This window comes from Podarcis filfolensis, assembly GCF_964270895.1.
Source record: "Podarcis filfolensis genome assembly, chromosome: 5".
In the NCBI taxonomy this organism is placed as follows: Eukaryota; Metazoa; Chordata; class Lepidosauria; order Squamata; family Lacertidae; genus Podarcis; species Podarcis filfolensis.
In genome coordinates, this window is record NC_139608.1 from 99,385,502 (window position 1) to 99,402,017 (window position 16,516).

The 16,516-nt window shown below is 45.3% G+C and overlaps 1 protein-coding gene across 7 annotated transcripts in view; it reads right to left on the reverse strand.

Moving 5' to 3' along the window:
• Positions 1-16,516, reverse strand: part of LOC310763441 (potassium voltage-gated channel subfamily KQT member 1-like) — a 793,949-nt gene that overhangs the window by 130,231 nt on the left and 647,202 nt on the right. For all 7 annotated transcript variants that reach the window (XM_083615632.1, XM_083615636.1, XM_083615634.1 and 4 more), the window contains 4 exons: positions 14,774-14,849; positions 5,893-5,987; positions 4,320-4,360; positions 3,267-3,328 (listed from right to left, as the gene is read on the reverse strand). In XM_083615632.1, coding sequence (XP_083471758.1) covers positions 3,267-3,328; positions 4,320-4,360; positions 5,893-5,987; positions 14,774-14,849 — 274 coding nt within the window. The remainder of the gene's footprint in view (positions 1-3,266; positions 3,329-4,319; positions 4,361-5,892; positions 5,988-14,773; positions 14,850-16,516) is intronic.

Below are 16,516 nucleotides of genomic sequence, written 5' to 3' on the forward strand. Positions count from 1 at the left end.
TTAATTTACAAATAAATCATTAAAGCATAATATAAGCCAACAATCAGTGGTTCACAGAGCCAAAAGGGGGGTTGAGATTTCTATTGTACAATTAGTAGAATCAATGCTAGCTATAAGGTCAAGCAAGATAGGCGTCTGTAGGGTGTTCCCCTCCCCAGACCAGTAAGTAAGTGTCCACTGGTCCCAAAGCAGCCAAGAAGGTCAGAGGCAGATGAGAGTAGTCTATGCCCTTCCACGTCTAGGTTAAGCAGCCCTCCTTAGGGTGCCTTTCTCTTGGTGCCCTAACATGAAAACATGGAACTAGCATTCTATCTACACAAACACATCACAACTGAGCTAAAGGTGATGGGGATATATAGAGCATGCCAACTTTCAATTGCTGAAGTGTATTTTTGCAAGTTCCTTACTTAATAAGTGACATAGACACCGAGTGTCAGACGTTTTCTGCCACCGTGCAGCAGTAGCACTGGACTGGGAGTCGGCTCCTCAGTGCAGGAATTAGGAGGCATCTTTTACACAATTTCAAGTCTGGCTCCACACACAGGAGACATACTAAACAAATGCAAAACAATGAGGTGTGACAGAAGCTGGGGGAAGACAAGGCTATTAGCAGTTGTTGTTGTTGTTGTTTAGTCGTTTAGTCGTGTCCGACTCTTCGTGACCCCATGGATCACAGCACGCCAGGCACTCCTGTCTTCCACTGCCTCCCGCAGTTTGGTCAGACTCATGTTTGTAGCTTCCAGAACACTGTCTAACCATCTCATCCTTGTGCCCTCAATCTTTCCGAACATCAGGGTCTTTTCCAGGGAGTCTTCTCTTCTCATGAGGTGGCCAAAGTATTGGAGCCTCAGCTTCATGATCTGTCCTTCCAGTGAGCACTCAGGGCTGATTTCCTTCAGAATGGATAGTGTAATGGTTCTAGGGGTTGCTCGTGCGTAAGCAGGTGCCTATCTCCCTGGCTGGGTGCAAACACCTGGCTGGGCTGCCAAAGTGAACCTCTTCTGTCCAGACAGCCGCTCACCCGTGGCTGACTCAATCGCTAGCAGAATCTGTGAGTGGGCGTTTCTTAAACTTCTTCCAGCAAAGAAGTTCTTTGACGTCTAGTCTCCGCCTACCCTCTCTGCGCGAAAGCCTTCTGCGCAGGGAGGGCGTGGTCCCAGGCAAGGAGTCATGGGACCGCCTCGCCACTTCCCCCACCTGCCCCCCTTCTCCACTGGTGCTACGCTGATTCTCTTCCCCAGAAGATGGGCTGCTCCTCCCGATCCCTGGACGCTCTCTGGAATCCCTCTGGCTTTTGCGCTCCCCCTCCAGTACTGATGGCAGTTCCCTGACAGATAGGTTTGATCTTCTTGCAGTCCATGGGACTCTCAAGTGTCTCCTCCAGCACCATAATTCAAAAGCATCAATTCTTCGGTGATCAGCCTTCTTTATGGTCCAACTGCTATTAGCAGTACTTCATTCTGAAGTCAAAAGCCTCCCCTGATCAGTCAAAACGACGGGGGAAGTGGGAAGGAGATCGGGGGAGGCTCGGGAGTCACGGGCATGCAGCGCGCCGTTGCACAGTTTTTTAAAAACTCAGAGCATTTATGTTTCACAGGGTTTGAAAGAAGGGCTTTGCACCTTTATACACTATGCATGTGTGCTTGGGGCCAGGGTCTTTTGCCTCACCATCCCCACTACTGACTCCCTGTTGCTACTCGGCTTCAAAAAAAAAAAAAAAAAGTGTCCTTGGATTCATTGAAAAAAAAATCTGGTAACCGTATTGCAGACACACAATGTTGCCCCACTATTGCCTCCAAAGTCCTGCAAAACCTGTTTCATCAAAACCCTAACAAACACCTACATAATCTGCTTACCCAGAGGAGACAGTGGGATCAATAGAAATGAAAGTATAGGCCACAGGCACGGCTGGCTACATCTCATACCATTTCAGTTCTCTTGCAAAGAAAACAGTGGTACCTCCGGAACGGATCCCGTTCGCATCCCGAAGCGAACATAACCCGTGTCCGCGCGTCCGCGGGTTGCGCTTTGGCACTTCCGCGCATGTGCGTGATGTCATTTTGAGCATCTGTGCATGCGGTGAAACCCGGAAGTAACAAGCTCCGTTACTTCCGGGTCGCTGTGGAGCGCAACCCGAAAATATTCATCCCGAAGTGTATTTATCCCAAGGTATGACTGTACTATCATCTATCCTGTGCTTCATTTGGAAAAAAAAGGAGGCACTGCCTGGTACACACCCTTCCCCTCCCCCAAAGCTTCCAGCTTCCTGCCCCCTGGAGGAGTTTTGGCACACCCCACCAAAGGGGGGCTACCACAAAGTGGCATGACTAGAGCAGCTGTTTCCTTGACATGAAGGTTGCTCTAGCCATGCCACTTTGTGGTCGAAGAGCAAAGCAGTCCTCCTCTACCATAAAGTGGTGCAGCTAGAGTGGCCCACGCAGCAAGGAAAGGAAAAAGTAGCATTGGCCACGCTTGCCGTGCCACTTTGTGGTAGAATAAGCACTAGTCAAGGAAGGGGGAGGGGGAGATGGCCACTCTAGCCATGCCACTTTGTGGTAAGCCCCATTTTGGCGGGTCATGCCAAAATGGCTCCAGGGAAGCAGTGGAGGAGGAGGAGGCGAAAAGAGGTGGCGGTACAGCATACAGTTACGTACCACCTCAAAATAAACCCCTGCATCTATCTATCCCTTCCCTTTCACCAAAGCAGGGCATTGCCCACGCAGTTTACTCTTCCATTACAGATCAACACTTTATTGATTCTTATCAGCAGTTCAACACACTTGTCTCTATATATCCCAGCGATATCCCAGCAAAAACAAGCCAGCAAATTGCCATGCATTAGGTTTGATAACCTTGGAAGCAAAGGCCATCCATAAATTCCTCCGTGCTTCAGGTTTCATACCTTTTGAGCTTCAGACACATCTTTATACTACTCACGCGGTCAAGAAGCAAATATTCCTGCTTTGCACCAAAGTTTGCATCAAAGTTTGCCATGTATAGATAGCCCTAACACAGCCTACAGAAAACTTCTTCATCAAACGTCTTCCAGTTAATAATAATAATAATTTTATTATTTATACCACACCCATCTGGCTTAGTTTCCCTAGCCACTTTCGGTGGCTGTATTAGTGTATTCTCTTCCTATCTTGGCTTCTCAGAGTTTTAAAGTAAATGATGGTAAGATACAATCTTCATGGCACATAAATCTGATATCATTAACGGTGTGTGGAGAGTGCTTTAAAACAAACAAACAAACAAATCCTTACCTTATCCTCTAGCCGGATCAGTCTGGCTCCTACCGTATAGTATCCTTTGTCTACTCCCTTTTCTTAAAAAAGAAAAAAGGGAAAAAATACTCAATTATATATATCTGGGGGGAAATGCAGCTAGTTTATTTAACGTAGTTGTAGCAAGAAGGTAGTAGAAAATTGGCTGGCAACATGATTGCACTATATCCTCCATAATAGATAAATACCAACAGTAGTTGCTGGTGTGGTGGGGCGCAGCTGCCATCCTAACACCAATGTTGCTGCAGTTTACCTCAGTGATGCTGGTGGAGAAGGACAGCGGCAAGGGCACTGCTGTGTGGGCACAATAGAAGCACAGGGCCTGGCTCCACCAAGGCATTCGTGCCATCCCACCCTTGCTGCTGCCCTGCTCTGCCCAGCACCACCTAGGTAAGCTGTAGGGACACCAATGTCAGGAGGGAGGCTCTGCCCCCCCCCAACCACCACGGAATGCAGAGATCCATGTACACTGGGACACAAGAGAAGGGCAACCCCTGACATCCTTGGATAAAGGGCTGAGAAAGTTCCCTGCTTTCACAGCTAAATTAACCAAAGCTCTGACTCACATCTTTCTACCACTCATATTGCTGCCACTATCCAGATAAGTGAGGGGAGGGTGTCCTGATAGGGTAGAGCTAGTAGGAGGATGCTATACAGCCAGCTAAGTTTGGCGAGGACCTGGTATTATGGAGAGCAAATCAAGTTAATCCAGAAAGAGAAAAGAAGTGAGTACTTTCTGTTCAGCCCTGCCCTCCTTTCCTGATCTCTGAGCTATGTTACGCTGATCTGTAGCTAAAGATGCATGGAGAAAACTGCCCATAAGATGCCCAGTCCTCTGACATTTGTTACATTTACATGCATAGTAAAAGACACACATATAAGAATCATTAAATAGAGATGCTTTTCACAAACTTTTATTGACTATCAGCTGAATATAATAACTAAATAGTGGCCTAAATTTTCAGTTAAATACCCCCCCACCTGCCCTTCATTGGCTGATGCAACTGATAGGTCTATAGAAATGTTCTGTACCTGGAAGAAAGAGGCCAGGCTTCCCCAAGGAATGATCCAACCTGAAAAGAGAATTTGATTACACAAGAATGTTATCAAGTCGATTTCATTATGCTTCAGGTTGTAGTGATGCCAATTTTGCTTGTGTGATCTACAGGACAGAGAGCAAGTCTACACAGGGACTGACAGAGCTTGAACCTTGTTCCTGCTCCTTATTAGTACATAGATAACACACAACTCTGCCTCATGTTTCCATTGGCTAATCCTAGGAAGGCTGTGAAATACCTGAACAGGTGTCTGGAGGCAGATTTGAGATAGATGAGGGTAAACAAATAGAAATATACCCTAGACAAATACAGAAATACTGTGACTGGGAAAATGGCTGATTCTGCTTGGATGAATTTATCTGGGGCTGAATTAGGTTGCACTTCCACTGAAAGACCATGTTTGCATCTTGGGGCTCCTCTTGGATTCAACATTACCTGCAGAACCAAAGCTGCCAGGGGTGGCAAGGAGTGCCTTTTATCAGACAGCTAGAATCCTATGTGAATATGGAGGCTAATGCAACAGCAATTCCTGTCCCAGTTACATCAAGACTGGACTGTTAAAATGGGCTCAAAATGGGGCTGCCCATGAAGACGGTGGAGGAGCTTCAGCTGGAGCAGCTGAATGTAGCAGCCTGGATTTTCACAGGAACTAAACACTCATACCATATTACACCAATTCTTTGTCAGCTGCATTAGCTGCCTGTATACTTCAGGGCACAATTCAAAGTGTCGGTCATGACCATCAAGCCCTTAGTGGCATGGGATCAAGTTATCCAAAGGACTGCCTACATTCATACAAACCTGCAAGAGATTTGAGATCAGTGACAGAGGCTCTCCTCAGTCACCTACTCAGGAAAGAAGTTCAGTTAGAAGGGCCAAGGCACCCAACACAGGCAGTTTTCTTTTGTGCATCATGAGCCATCTGGGCTCCCACCAGGGGCCTGGTGTTTCTGTTATCAACATGGATATCTAGAATGGTCATGATAATATTAGAACTTTATAAATTTAGCATATCCATATCCATTTAAAAGGGCTTCACATATATTATCTTGGCATAATCCTTGCAAAAAGGATTCCACTGCATTCTTTTTCCCAAGAGGTAGAAGGTCCATTGTACACCATTGAAAACTGAGGTAGCATGTTGCTCAGGAAACTTCCCGTGTGAATTTTGCCTCTGCCACTCTTCTATCAGCCTCCTTTCTCTATTATGGGGATAATAAAACTGGCGAACCTTTCAGAGTTTCTGTAAAGACTGCAAGAAAAGAGCATGCAAAAAATAATTTGAGCATTTGAAAAAATGCTAAGGCATATTCCATTCCTCTGCGGGAACAATAACCTGTACATTATCTAACATTGTATTTAAAGAGACTTGTTGAAGTTGTATTAACATACACAACTTCAACAAGTCTCTTTAATAGAGTGTTAGACAATGTAACATCACCAATTTCTGTGTACAAAATACAGCATTTTTGCCCCAAAATGCTTTTCAAATGTATATCCCTCACTGCTAGCTCACAGGGCACCTGAAGCAACTGTGAGCTGGGTACCTTCTTTGGAGTTCTTTTATTCGAACCATCATATTGAGATGCCCTTGAGAGTATTGTTCAATCACATCACGCACATCATAAGGCTTCCGAGCTTGCTGTGAAAAGAGAACAAATAAAAATGGAAAAGGTGAGAGATATCCTGTTTTTGCATCACTTGCTTTGAGCCATATAGATATTAATACCGTAGATTCCGGCGTATTAGGCGACTGGGCGTATTAGATAACCCCCCAAATTAGCAGCTGCAATTTGGGGATTTGTCCTAAAAGCCCAGTCGCCTAATATGCTGGGTAGCTCCGTGCCGGGAGAAAGCCGCCTGGTGCGGAGCTGAGCCCGTTGCTTGCTGCTGCTGCTTCGGAAGGGGGGGGCCTCCGCCCCGCGCCACCCAAACCCGGCGACCCCTGACTTTTTAACCTCTTTTCCAGGGTTAAAAAGTCGCCTTATACACCGGAACCTACGGTACTTAAGGATTTGTGTAAGTACTTTCAGATCTTTCATGTACATTATCTTAACGCAGCACCCCTGCAAGATACATTGGTATTTTATCCCATTTTCCTATTTCAGACAAGGAGTGGGAATAAGAGACAGTGGCTTGCCTAAGGTCAACAAGAGAGTTCATGGCAGACACAAGATTTGACCCAAGGACTTCCTGGTTGTAGCTCAATCTCTTAGCTACCATACTAAACAGGCTCAAACTTTACAAAATTTAGCATCTTTTATACACCTTTAAAGGGTTGGGGACACGAGTGGCGCTGTGGGTTAAACCACAGAGCCTAGGACTTGCCAATCAGAAGATTGGCGGTTCAAATCCCCGTGACAGGGTGAGCTCCCGTTGCTCGGTCCCTGCTCTTGCCAACCTAACAGTTTGAAAGCACGTCAAAGTGCAAGTAGATAAATACCGTACTTTTTGCTCTATAAGACTCACTTTTTCCCTCCTAAAAAGTAAGGGGAAATGTGTGTGCGTCTTATGGAGTGAATGCAGGCTGAGCAGCTATCCCAGAAGCCAGAACAGCAAGAGGGATTGCTGCTTTCACTGCGCAGCGAGCCCTCTTGCTGTTCTGGCTTCTGAGATTCAGAATATTTTTTTTCTTGTTTTCCTCCTCCAAAAACTAAGTGCGTCTTGTCGTCTGGTGAGTCTTATAGAGCGAAAAATACGGTAGGTACCGCTCCGGCGGGAAGGTAAACGGCATTTCTGTGCGCTGCTCTGATTCGCCAGAAGCGGCTTAGTCATGCTCGCCACATGACCCGGAAGCTGTATACCGGCTCCCTTGGCCAATAAAGTGAGATGAGCGCCGCAACCCCAAAGTCGGTCACGACTGGACCTAATGGTCAGGGGTCCCTTTACCTTTACCTTTATACACCTTTAAAATATTCTGGACATGTGGAAGCTTTATTTAAACAAGTCCTAGTCATTGGCCCTGATCTGTGCTTATCGGGGGTCGGAACATCCAGATCATATGCACAGACTGATTGAGTGACTGATTCAAATCCATCTGGAAACTGTGTACTATCATGCTATCTATACTGCCCTTTCACACTATTAAGCAAACACATACCCTTCAATTAATTCCATTTGCTTTTGCAAAAGGCTGCGGCACAAATTGAGGGCAGGGAACAGAAAACAAATACACAAGTACAATCATTAATATATCAATCTCATATACAGTATATCTATGCTTCCACCCAAACCCTCTTTACACTTTCATCACATGTAGAGCCTCAGCATCTAGAGAGGGGCACGGGAGCCACGCTGTTGGCTCTCACCTCTGAAGTTGGAGGGACCCTTCCCCTGCTCAGACACAGGCCATGTAGGCTTCACTTACGCGTGCTTGTCAGGGATGGGGCCTGTGAAGGTGGTGGGGGAGTGGCAAGGGGTGTGACCCCCCCTGCCCACCTAATGTTTGCGCATGCAGAGCCTCTTCATGCCATCAATGCATAAAGAAGCTTTAGGAACACATTTAGTAACACATAGGTGTCTGATAGTGCAAAGCATAGCATAATCCCGGGGATAAACAATTGCCTGTACAAAAGATTGTTGCTGGTCACCAAAGAAGTGGCATATTATTTTATATCAGATTATGAAATTCAGCACCCAGCCAGTGACTGCATCATCTGAAATCGAAAGGTTTAAAGTGCCCCTCTAAGTCAATGAAAGGTTTCATGTAATAGATAGTTCTCCAGACCATAATCCACCTTTTCTCTTTATACTTAGGATAAACTTCAGATTGCTTCTTTAATTGATATAACCTGCTGAATGCATATAGAGCTTTAGCTACACAAGGACTTAGGACAGTGATGGCCAAACTTGGCCCTCCAGCTGTTTTGGGACTACAACTCCCATCATCCCTTGCTAACAGGACAAGTGGTCAGGGATGATAGGAATTGTAGTCCCAAAACAGCTGGAGGGCCAAGTTTGTCCATCACTGGCTTAGGATAATGTTTCACCCATATGTAAGCCACAGTGTAATATGAGGTTATGTACCACAGAAATCCAGGTTTGCCATGGCATGGACAGAATCCATAAGATAAAGAAATGCTGAGTTACATGATGCGGTCAGATACTATACCCTTAATTTGGAAGTGTGGCAGGTAGAAGATGGAGGCAATGTCCAGAAGGGGCAGCAACCTACTGACAGGAGTAGCCCTCTCCTCCTCTCCCCTTCTCCTTGATTGCAGTTACTCTGTCCTTCTGAGACTCCCATTCCCCGTTCCCACCCCCTTAACCCTTCAGAAGAAGACTGAGGAAATTTTCTAGGCAATTTCCAGTTAAAAAATAGCATTCAAGCCTTCAAACACCCTTCTTTCCTTGAGATTAGAGACACCTAGTCGCCTTGGTTCCCCCAAGAATCCACAGCTAGCGCTTCATTTTACTCTGAATTGTGCCTGGAGGGGGCCAATCAGATTTCATTCAGGACGCTTTCAGCTAATCACACTGCTGCTGCAGTTCCATTTGGGCAAGGGGCAGGGAGACAGAAGTTTAGCCAACACACCACTTTGGAGACTCAGCAGGAGACTGGCGTAAAGAACGAGGAGGGAACTATGACATCATAATTTGGTTCTTGAGCTGTGCTGTGACAAAAGGACAAGTACCTTTTTTGAAGCGCAGCACAGAAATCTCCCCACCCACCTCTTAGACCTCGCCATTTCTGCCCACCTCAGAGGCCCTAACCTTGCTGTTTCTCCCCACCATCAGCACTTACATCTGTGTGTGTCAGTCTGTGTATATCAGGTTGTCTGAGTGTATCTCTAGGTCAAGTGTATGCTGCCTGCTGTAACCTTGGGCTCTGCCCACCCTTAGCTCCACTCAGGGCCAGACCACCCAGGAGGTGACTGCCTCAGGCAGCAGGATCCAAAGGGACAGCAAATTTGGACTCCCATGAATGCATAGCTGTCAAGTGTCCCTTATTTGAAGGGACAGTCCCTTATTCCAGCGCCATGTCCCACTGCTGTCCCTTATTGATGGATGTCCCTTAAATGTCCCTTAAATGATGTCCCTTAAATTTCAAAGGAAGCAGCCTCCCTCCCTCCCTCCCTCCCTGCTGGCCAGGGAGGAGGGAGGCTCCAACTGTGTTGCTTGGCTGTGTTGCTCACCCAAGAAGAAGTCTAAGAACGACTGGGGGGTGGAGCTTGCATGCCTTGTGTGTGGCTAGTTAATGCAAGCTGAGGAGGTTTTTGAATGCTGGACGCCATTTTGTTGCACGTGCTTCTGCAAACTTTGCAATGCAAAGCCAGGCCAGGGGGCTATCTTAAGTTGAGGCTGCACAGGCCTTGTGGTGCAAGTGATTCAGATTCTATTCAGTTGAACCTCTGGTTACAAAGTTGGTTGGACAGTATTCTCGAAGCTGCCAGCATGAGTTTGACCAGACTGCAGGAGGACAGGAAGACTGGAGTGCCTGGAACAGGTGAGGCTGCAGGTCCCTTATTTTGGCTGCTGGTCCCTTATTTTCAAGGCTGCTGGTCCCTTATTTTCAAATCTGTAAGTTGACAGCTATGCATGAATGCACCGCCTACTGCAGCTGCAGAAGCGGCAGTGACAGCTGCAATGTGCTCTTTGGAGGCCACATCTGCTAACTCCTCTGCAGCCCCCAACCCATGCCACCTCTACAGTGGTCTCTTGGCAAACAGGAGGCACTGCCGGTATCTTCCCACCTTTGTTCCTGATGTAGATCTTCCATGACTGGGGAGAAGCACCTCAACCTGCTGTTAGTTGCCCTTTCCTGCCCTTTACCTCAACAGACCCATGAGAAATCACCTACCACTGTTCAACAAACTTTATTAACAGCATGTCTTCTCTTCACAGCTGAATTGATGGACAACCACATAAGTGTACCAAAGGTTGGTTCAAGCAATCAGTCTTGCCTCATCACCACTTACTCCATTGCAGCGAAATGAACTAAAGAGCCGTGCAGCCTGTTGCCAACACATGACAATTCACATCTGACACATGCAACTGCAGGCAAGCTAAAAAACAAAAAACAAAACTCATTGGATGGAGTGGAAGAAGGAGGTGGTGGTGACAGCAGCAAGTGTGGGAGAGGCAGGGAATTAGGCAGAGTCTCATATGCTCATTTATCTAGTTCATTTATTCAAGAGCACCTGAAGTGCATTTCTAGCAGAGTGAGTTCTTTTTATATTGCCGTGGGGAGTGTGTGTGTGTCGTAAAATAACTTTCAAAATCCTTCCCCCAACCATATGCTTCAGAGTGGAAAAAACAACGCTAAAGAAATTCAACCAGGTAGACAAGCTTAGCCTGCCATATTCCCTTTTGTCGGGAGAACAGGCCTTTGCATAGCTAAATAGCTAGAGAGCTTCTGGAAAGCTAAGTAGCTAGAGAGCTTTGCTGCCCTCCCCTGCCTCCTCCCCTGGCTGGATGCAATGTCACCAAGGTGTCAGTGGGCAAAAAACCTCATGCCATGAACCAACCATTTTGTGCTGTCACAGAAATGGTGCAAGTCTCCGGCAACCTTCGTTCAGTTCCAAGTGAACCAGTCCTAGGCCACACATGGGCCCATGAAATGTCTCTGAGCTCAGAGAAGAAAATGGGGTGTGTATAACAATATATTGTGAGTGATATCCAACAAAGTAGTTTCATTAGTGAACTCTGGCTGTGCAACTGATTGTCCAGCAAACTATGGTCATTTCAAAATGGCATATTTGGAAAGACAATTAAGCTATTTTACAGGCAAAAATTCAACTCTTTGCTCATTTTCACAATGACACCCCTTTTGGCCTACACGCAAGTTTGGTGATAACTACTTCAGAATGAAACAAGTTTTGTAATACTGGATGTGGGGTGGGCATGGGACATATACAAGTTAGCAGGGAGTTTGACTGGACAGCTGTCATGGTCCCTTCCAACTCTACAATTCTATGACTTAAGTTTAAAGGGAAAACAGCAGAACGAGCAAGCAAAAGCATTAATTAGCTACCTGACTGTTTTGTTGCTAAAAATACAAGGGCTGGCCAAGACACTAAAAATGAACCCCCAAAAAGAGAAAAAGTGAACCTGGAAAATTTGCATGACAATGCTATTATTCATGGAGTAAACACAGGAAAAGGAGGTGAAGATTGCGCTCTCTTTGTTTTTTGCTGTCTTTGAATCTACTTATCTCCAAGGGGAATCTGGGGGTGGCAATGGGTCCCTCTTTTGGCCGTGGGTCAAGGGACCAGAAAAAGACTAGAGAAGGTACAGTGAAAATTTTAGTAACTGAAAAAGAAGTAACAACGGCTTGTTAGTCTTGTTGTCTGTTTTCTCTCTGCCACCAGCCTAGGCCAGAGATATTAGCATGCATTAAACCCTCCAGCATGTGATGGAGTCATGCTTGGAGTGCAGCCATGGGATCCTAGAAATTCCAGATAAAAGCAGAGAGGAAAAACTAAACTTGCAAAGAACAAGAAGAACAAGAACAACAAGTAGAGGAAACAGACCCCCTCTCTCCCACCACCACCACCACTACAAAGAGAAACAGAAACCCATCCAAACAAAATTGTTTTAGATAATCTTCAGCAGTCTGGGCCTACCTGGACCTTGGTTTTGGGGAACACAGCTTCACTTGACATGTGGTATGTGCTTGGAGAGAAGGCATGGACTATTATACTTTCAATTTTTTAAGGCTCCGAATTTATTGCTTTCTGCAACTTCCTGCTTACCGCTGACACATCGTTATTTCTGGCCAGGAAAAGCAGACTATTGCAACTGTGCCAGTATCACTCTCTGGACTTGACTGGCAGAGATGCTTTGAGAGCTGTTTGTCTAAGTGTACCCCTCCCTCGCACCCAACCCCTCAAATCTATTTTTTGGGGCTCTCTATTGTATCACAATGGCTCAATGCCTAGCTGTTCTAACAAAGGTTTGGGAAACAAAACCAGAAAAAGAGAGAGGAGGCTACCCAAAAGCATAATTAATCTTCTTCCTTCCTAATAAACCTCTCTTTGTTCATATAAAATCATCCACATTAGAATGTGCATGCTGTAGAGTAATGACTAAGCTGCGCAGTCAGAGGCTGAGAATGCCTCAAATCCTAAACACACACAATGGAAACAAAAAATGGGGAGGGGCACTAGCCTGGCATCCTCTGCAGGTCTTTTTAAGCATAAGCACAGAAAAATAAAGAACTACAACAAAACCGTTTTGTGATCTAAGCCAATTACTCACTCATTCCAAAGTGAGAGATCTGCTACATGAAACACAGCTGTTGTGTGCAAGGCAGGTTCTGAAGGGAGGGGGGAGAAATTTGATTCTGTTCCCATTTAAAGGCAAACCTACCTAATTTGGACTTTCCAAAACAATACAAGAACCAAAACACAGCCACCGTTTGAAACTTGCACTCTTCCAAAATTTTGCAATGCATTGCTCCAGCAAAGCAATGTGTACACAAATGCATACACTAGGGTAAAGTGCTTTGCCAAAAATGGTTCACTAGTCAAAACTGCATATAAAAATGTGCATGTAAGGATAAAAAGGTAAAGGTAAAGGGACCCCTGACAATTAAGTCCAGTCACGAACGACTCTGGGGTTGCGGTGCTAATTTCGCTTTACTGGCCGAGGGAGCCAGCATTTGTCCGCTTCCGCGGACAGTTTTTCCAGGTCATGTGGCCAGCATGACTAAGCCACTTCTGGCGAACCAGAGCAGCGCACAGAAACGCTGTTTACCTTCCCGCTGGAGTGGTACCTATTTATCTACTTGCACTTTAACGTGCTTTCAAACTGCTAGGTTGGCAGGAGCTGGGACCGAGCAACGGGAGCTCACCCCATCATGGGGATTTGAACCGTCGACCTTTGATTGGCAAGCCCAAGTGGCTCAGTGGTTTAACCCACAGTGCAAATTCACACTAAAATGCGGATGAATTTTCACACTGTATTTTTTAAAAATTACAAACTGATATGAAAATGTGCAAAGCCAAACTTTAGACTGGAAAAATTAGAGACAGAGAAAAAACAAAATTTACAGAGAATGCTGAAGTCTCCCCAGGGACAGGCAGAGAAAGCTGGAGGGGATCTGGGCCACAGTCTGCCTTTCTTACTAGGCTTTTTGTCTCTGCTTATCTCTGTTTAGTAACTAATTTTTCTTATGGACTGAAATGGGGAGGAGAACAGATAGTGAGACATATTAACAACAACAACAACAAATAGGTAGTCAGAAAACTGTGTATTCCCATTCAGTTTTCTTTGCCTGTTTTTGAGAGAGAAACTTCAGAACCCCCAGCAGTGAGAGCTTACATGCAATGTCTGTGTGTTACATAATAATAATAATAATAATATTTTTTATTTATACCCTGTCCTCCCCGGCCAAGGCCGGGCTCAGGGCAGCTAACAAGCAATAATAAAAAACAAGTTGAATGATTACAACTTAAAAAATAAAATTAAAATACAACATTAAACTATTGAAACATTAAAATATTAAAATGTAGCCTCATCGCAGGAGGAGAAAGGAAAAGAAAAAAGAAAGAGAGGGAGGGAATCAAAATGGCTCCAAGCCAAAGGCCAGGCGGAACAACTCTGTCTTACAGGCGCTGCAGAAAGAAATCAGATCCCGCAGGGCCCTGGTCTCATGAGGCAGAGCGTTCCACCAGACCGGAGCCAGAGTTGAAAAGGCCCTGGCTCTGGTTGAAGCCAATCTAACTTCCTTAGGGCCTGGGACCACTAGGGTGTTGCTATTTATGGACCTTGAGGCTCTCCGTGGGGCATACCAGGAGAGGCGGTCCCGTAGGTACGAGGGTACTAGGCCGTGAAGGGCTTGAAAGGTCAAAAGCAGCACCTTAAATCTGACCCTGTACTCCACCGGGAGCCAGTGCAGATGGAAAAGCACTGGGTGAATATGCTCCCATGGCAGAGACCCCGTGAGGAGCCTCGCTGCAGCATTCTGCACCCGCTGGAGTTTCTGGGACAGCTTCAAGGGCAGCCCCGAGTAGAGCGAATTACAGTAGTCAAGCCTGGAGTATATCTTGTGGAGTATAACACATAGCCAGGCTCTGAATACCAAGCTCCAAGGGTTTGAGTGCATGTGATTTTCATGCATACGCAGAACCCTTGGAACCAAACCTCTGCATAAAATGAGGGATTACTGTTGATGACGGGGAAAATAAGTGCATTGTGTGTGATCTGTATTGGTGGCACAATGTAAGTCAGTGTAAAAATGAAATTGCAAACTTTAAAAAATAGATTCAAACATAAAACAATGTTCACAGTAATTAGTCTCTATAATACTAGAAGCTATGAGTAATCAAGGTCCTGTCTGAACAATCTGGAGCTATGCAGTTTGGTGCCTAGGCAGAGGGGTGGGTGGGTGTTGGTGTTTTTTTTTTACACATTTCACCTCAAATACCTTTTCCACAGTACTTATGTTATGGACTACTTGGTTCTGTTGCTGTTGCCATTTATTACCTGAAATTTCCTCCGGGCTACAAAATACTGCATTCTCCTGATGACTTTGACAGCTGTTCGGTGTGCTTCTGTTAGCCTACAAAACAAACCAGGCACACATTTTTCCCCCAAAGATTTTAAAATACAAAGCTTTTCAGTGCAAATTCGCAATAGTATATTAAGCATACATGCCCCTTTAGCTGTTTGTGCTTTGTCTTTCCTGCTTCAATTTTGTACAGGAGCCTTCAAGTTTCTGACAGCTGAGCTCCACTTGTGCAGAATGGAGGCATGCTGTGCTCATAACCAAAATGCTTTAGAGTGTGAAAGAGAAATAATTGCCTACCTTCAAAGGAGCTCACTATCTGCTTCTGTGACTGTCTGTGTCTCTGCATGAGTGACTGGTCTGACCATCGCTCCTCCTGGTTGGAAGATGGCAGGTTCAAACAGTGGATCATGCAGAGAAACAGTAGGTCAGGTACTGGAGGCTTCTATCATCCTGTAGCTACTCAGCTAGCATTTCTTATGGCATGCTGGTGTGCCCTGGCATAGTTTGAGAATTAGTGGTTTAAGGCGTTAAACAAAAATAGATAAATCTGAAGTATAGAAAATTCTGGAGATTAGGAGAAATTGCCATCAGTGCAAGCAAGGCACAATGTAGGCAAATGTGGAGCATCGTGACACTCTTCATATTCTTTGAAGGTACTCACAAGTATTCTACTACAAAGAAATTAAAATGCGGGCAGATATTTGGACACTTGAAGTTATAACAAAAAACCTTTCCTAGAAAGATGCTGGTCTTTATTTCATCATTGCAAATGAGTTCACAAAAGTTATTAAACCAGAAACATTTTTACCAGCCTACCTGCCCACGCTAGCTTGTGACAGTTGCTTGTGACACACCAAAACTCTGGCAAAACCAGGTGGTTTATCAAAGCTTTCCTGCTTGATCCTTAGAAACCACAGCTGACCAGGCAAATTACTATTTACAAGCATGCTTAATTTTAAAAACAAAATTATTTCACATATTTCACATGTAGAGTGTGCTTCCCCTTATACTGGGCTGATAAGGGTAACCTGGGCAGGCCCAAACAGAAATTGTACGCAATAAAGTCAGTTGTGTATGCCCACTTCTGCTTAATGCAAAATCTCTTCCTGGAGATATTAGGAGAGCATTTTTCTCTTACACATTTGGGGATTGTAAACCTTTACGCTCTGCTTGTGAACACCCAAAGGCACCTGGCTAGCCACAAGAGAAAATCACCTTCAAGGGGGAGAAATTGAGTATAAATATCCCTTCCTTTGAGCATCTCTCACTCTTTCATTCTGACTCATCCTGGACCACTAAATTTTCTGTGAGCTGGCATGAAAGGGGACTTACTCTCCCCCTTAATGTGGCATTTGTTGCAAAGGGAACTAAGGCGAACAACTTAACAATCATACTCAGTTTCTGCTACATACAGGTCAGGCTTAGTTTCCCCTTCTGAACAGAGCAAAATTATCGCATGTGTCCACATTTCCTGCCTTAATGAGGAGTCCTGATCTGCACTAGATTGCAGCTTGGGGAGGGGCAGCAGACCTTTTCTTGTTTAACCTCAGCACACCTAGGCACACTGTGGTTCAGCATGGGTGAGTATGGCCTCCCCGTGAGGGAGCCAATCAGAGAGGAGGAGAAGAAGAAGAAGAAGAGTTTGGGTTTGATATCCCGCTTTATTTGATATCCTGAAGGAGTCTCAAAGCGGCTCACATTCCCCTTTCCCTTCCTCC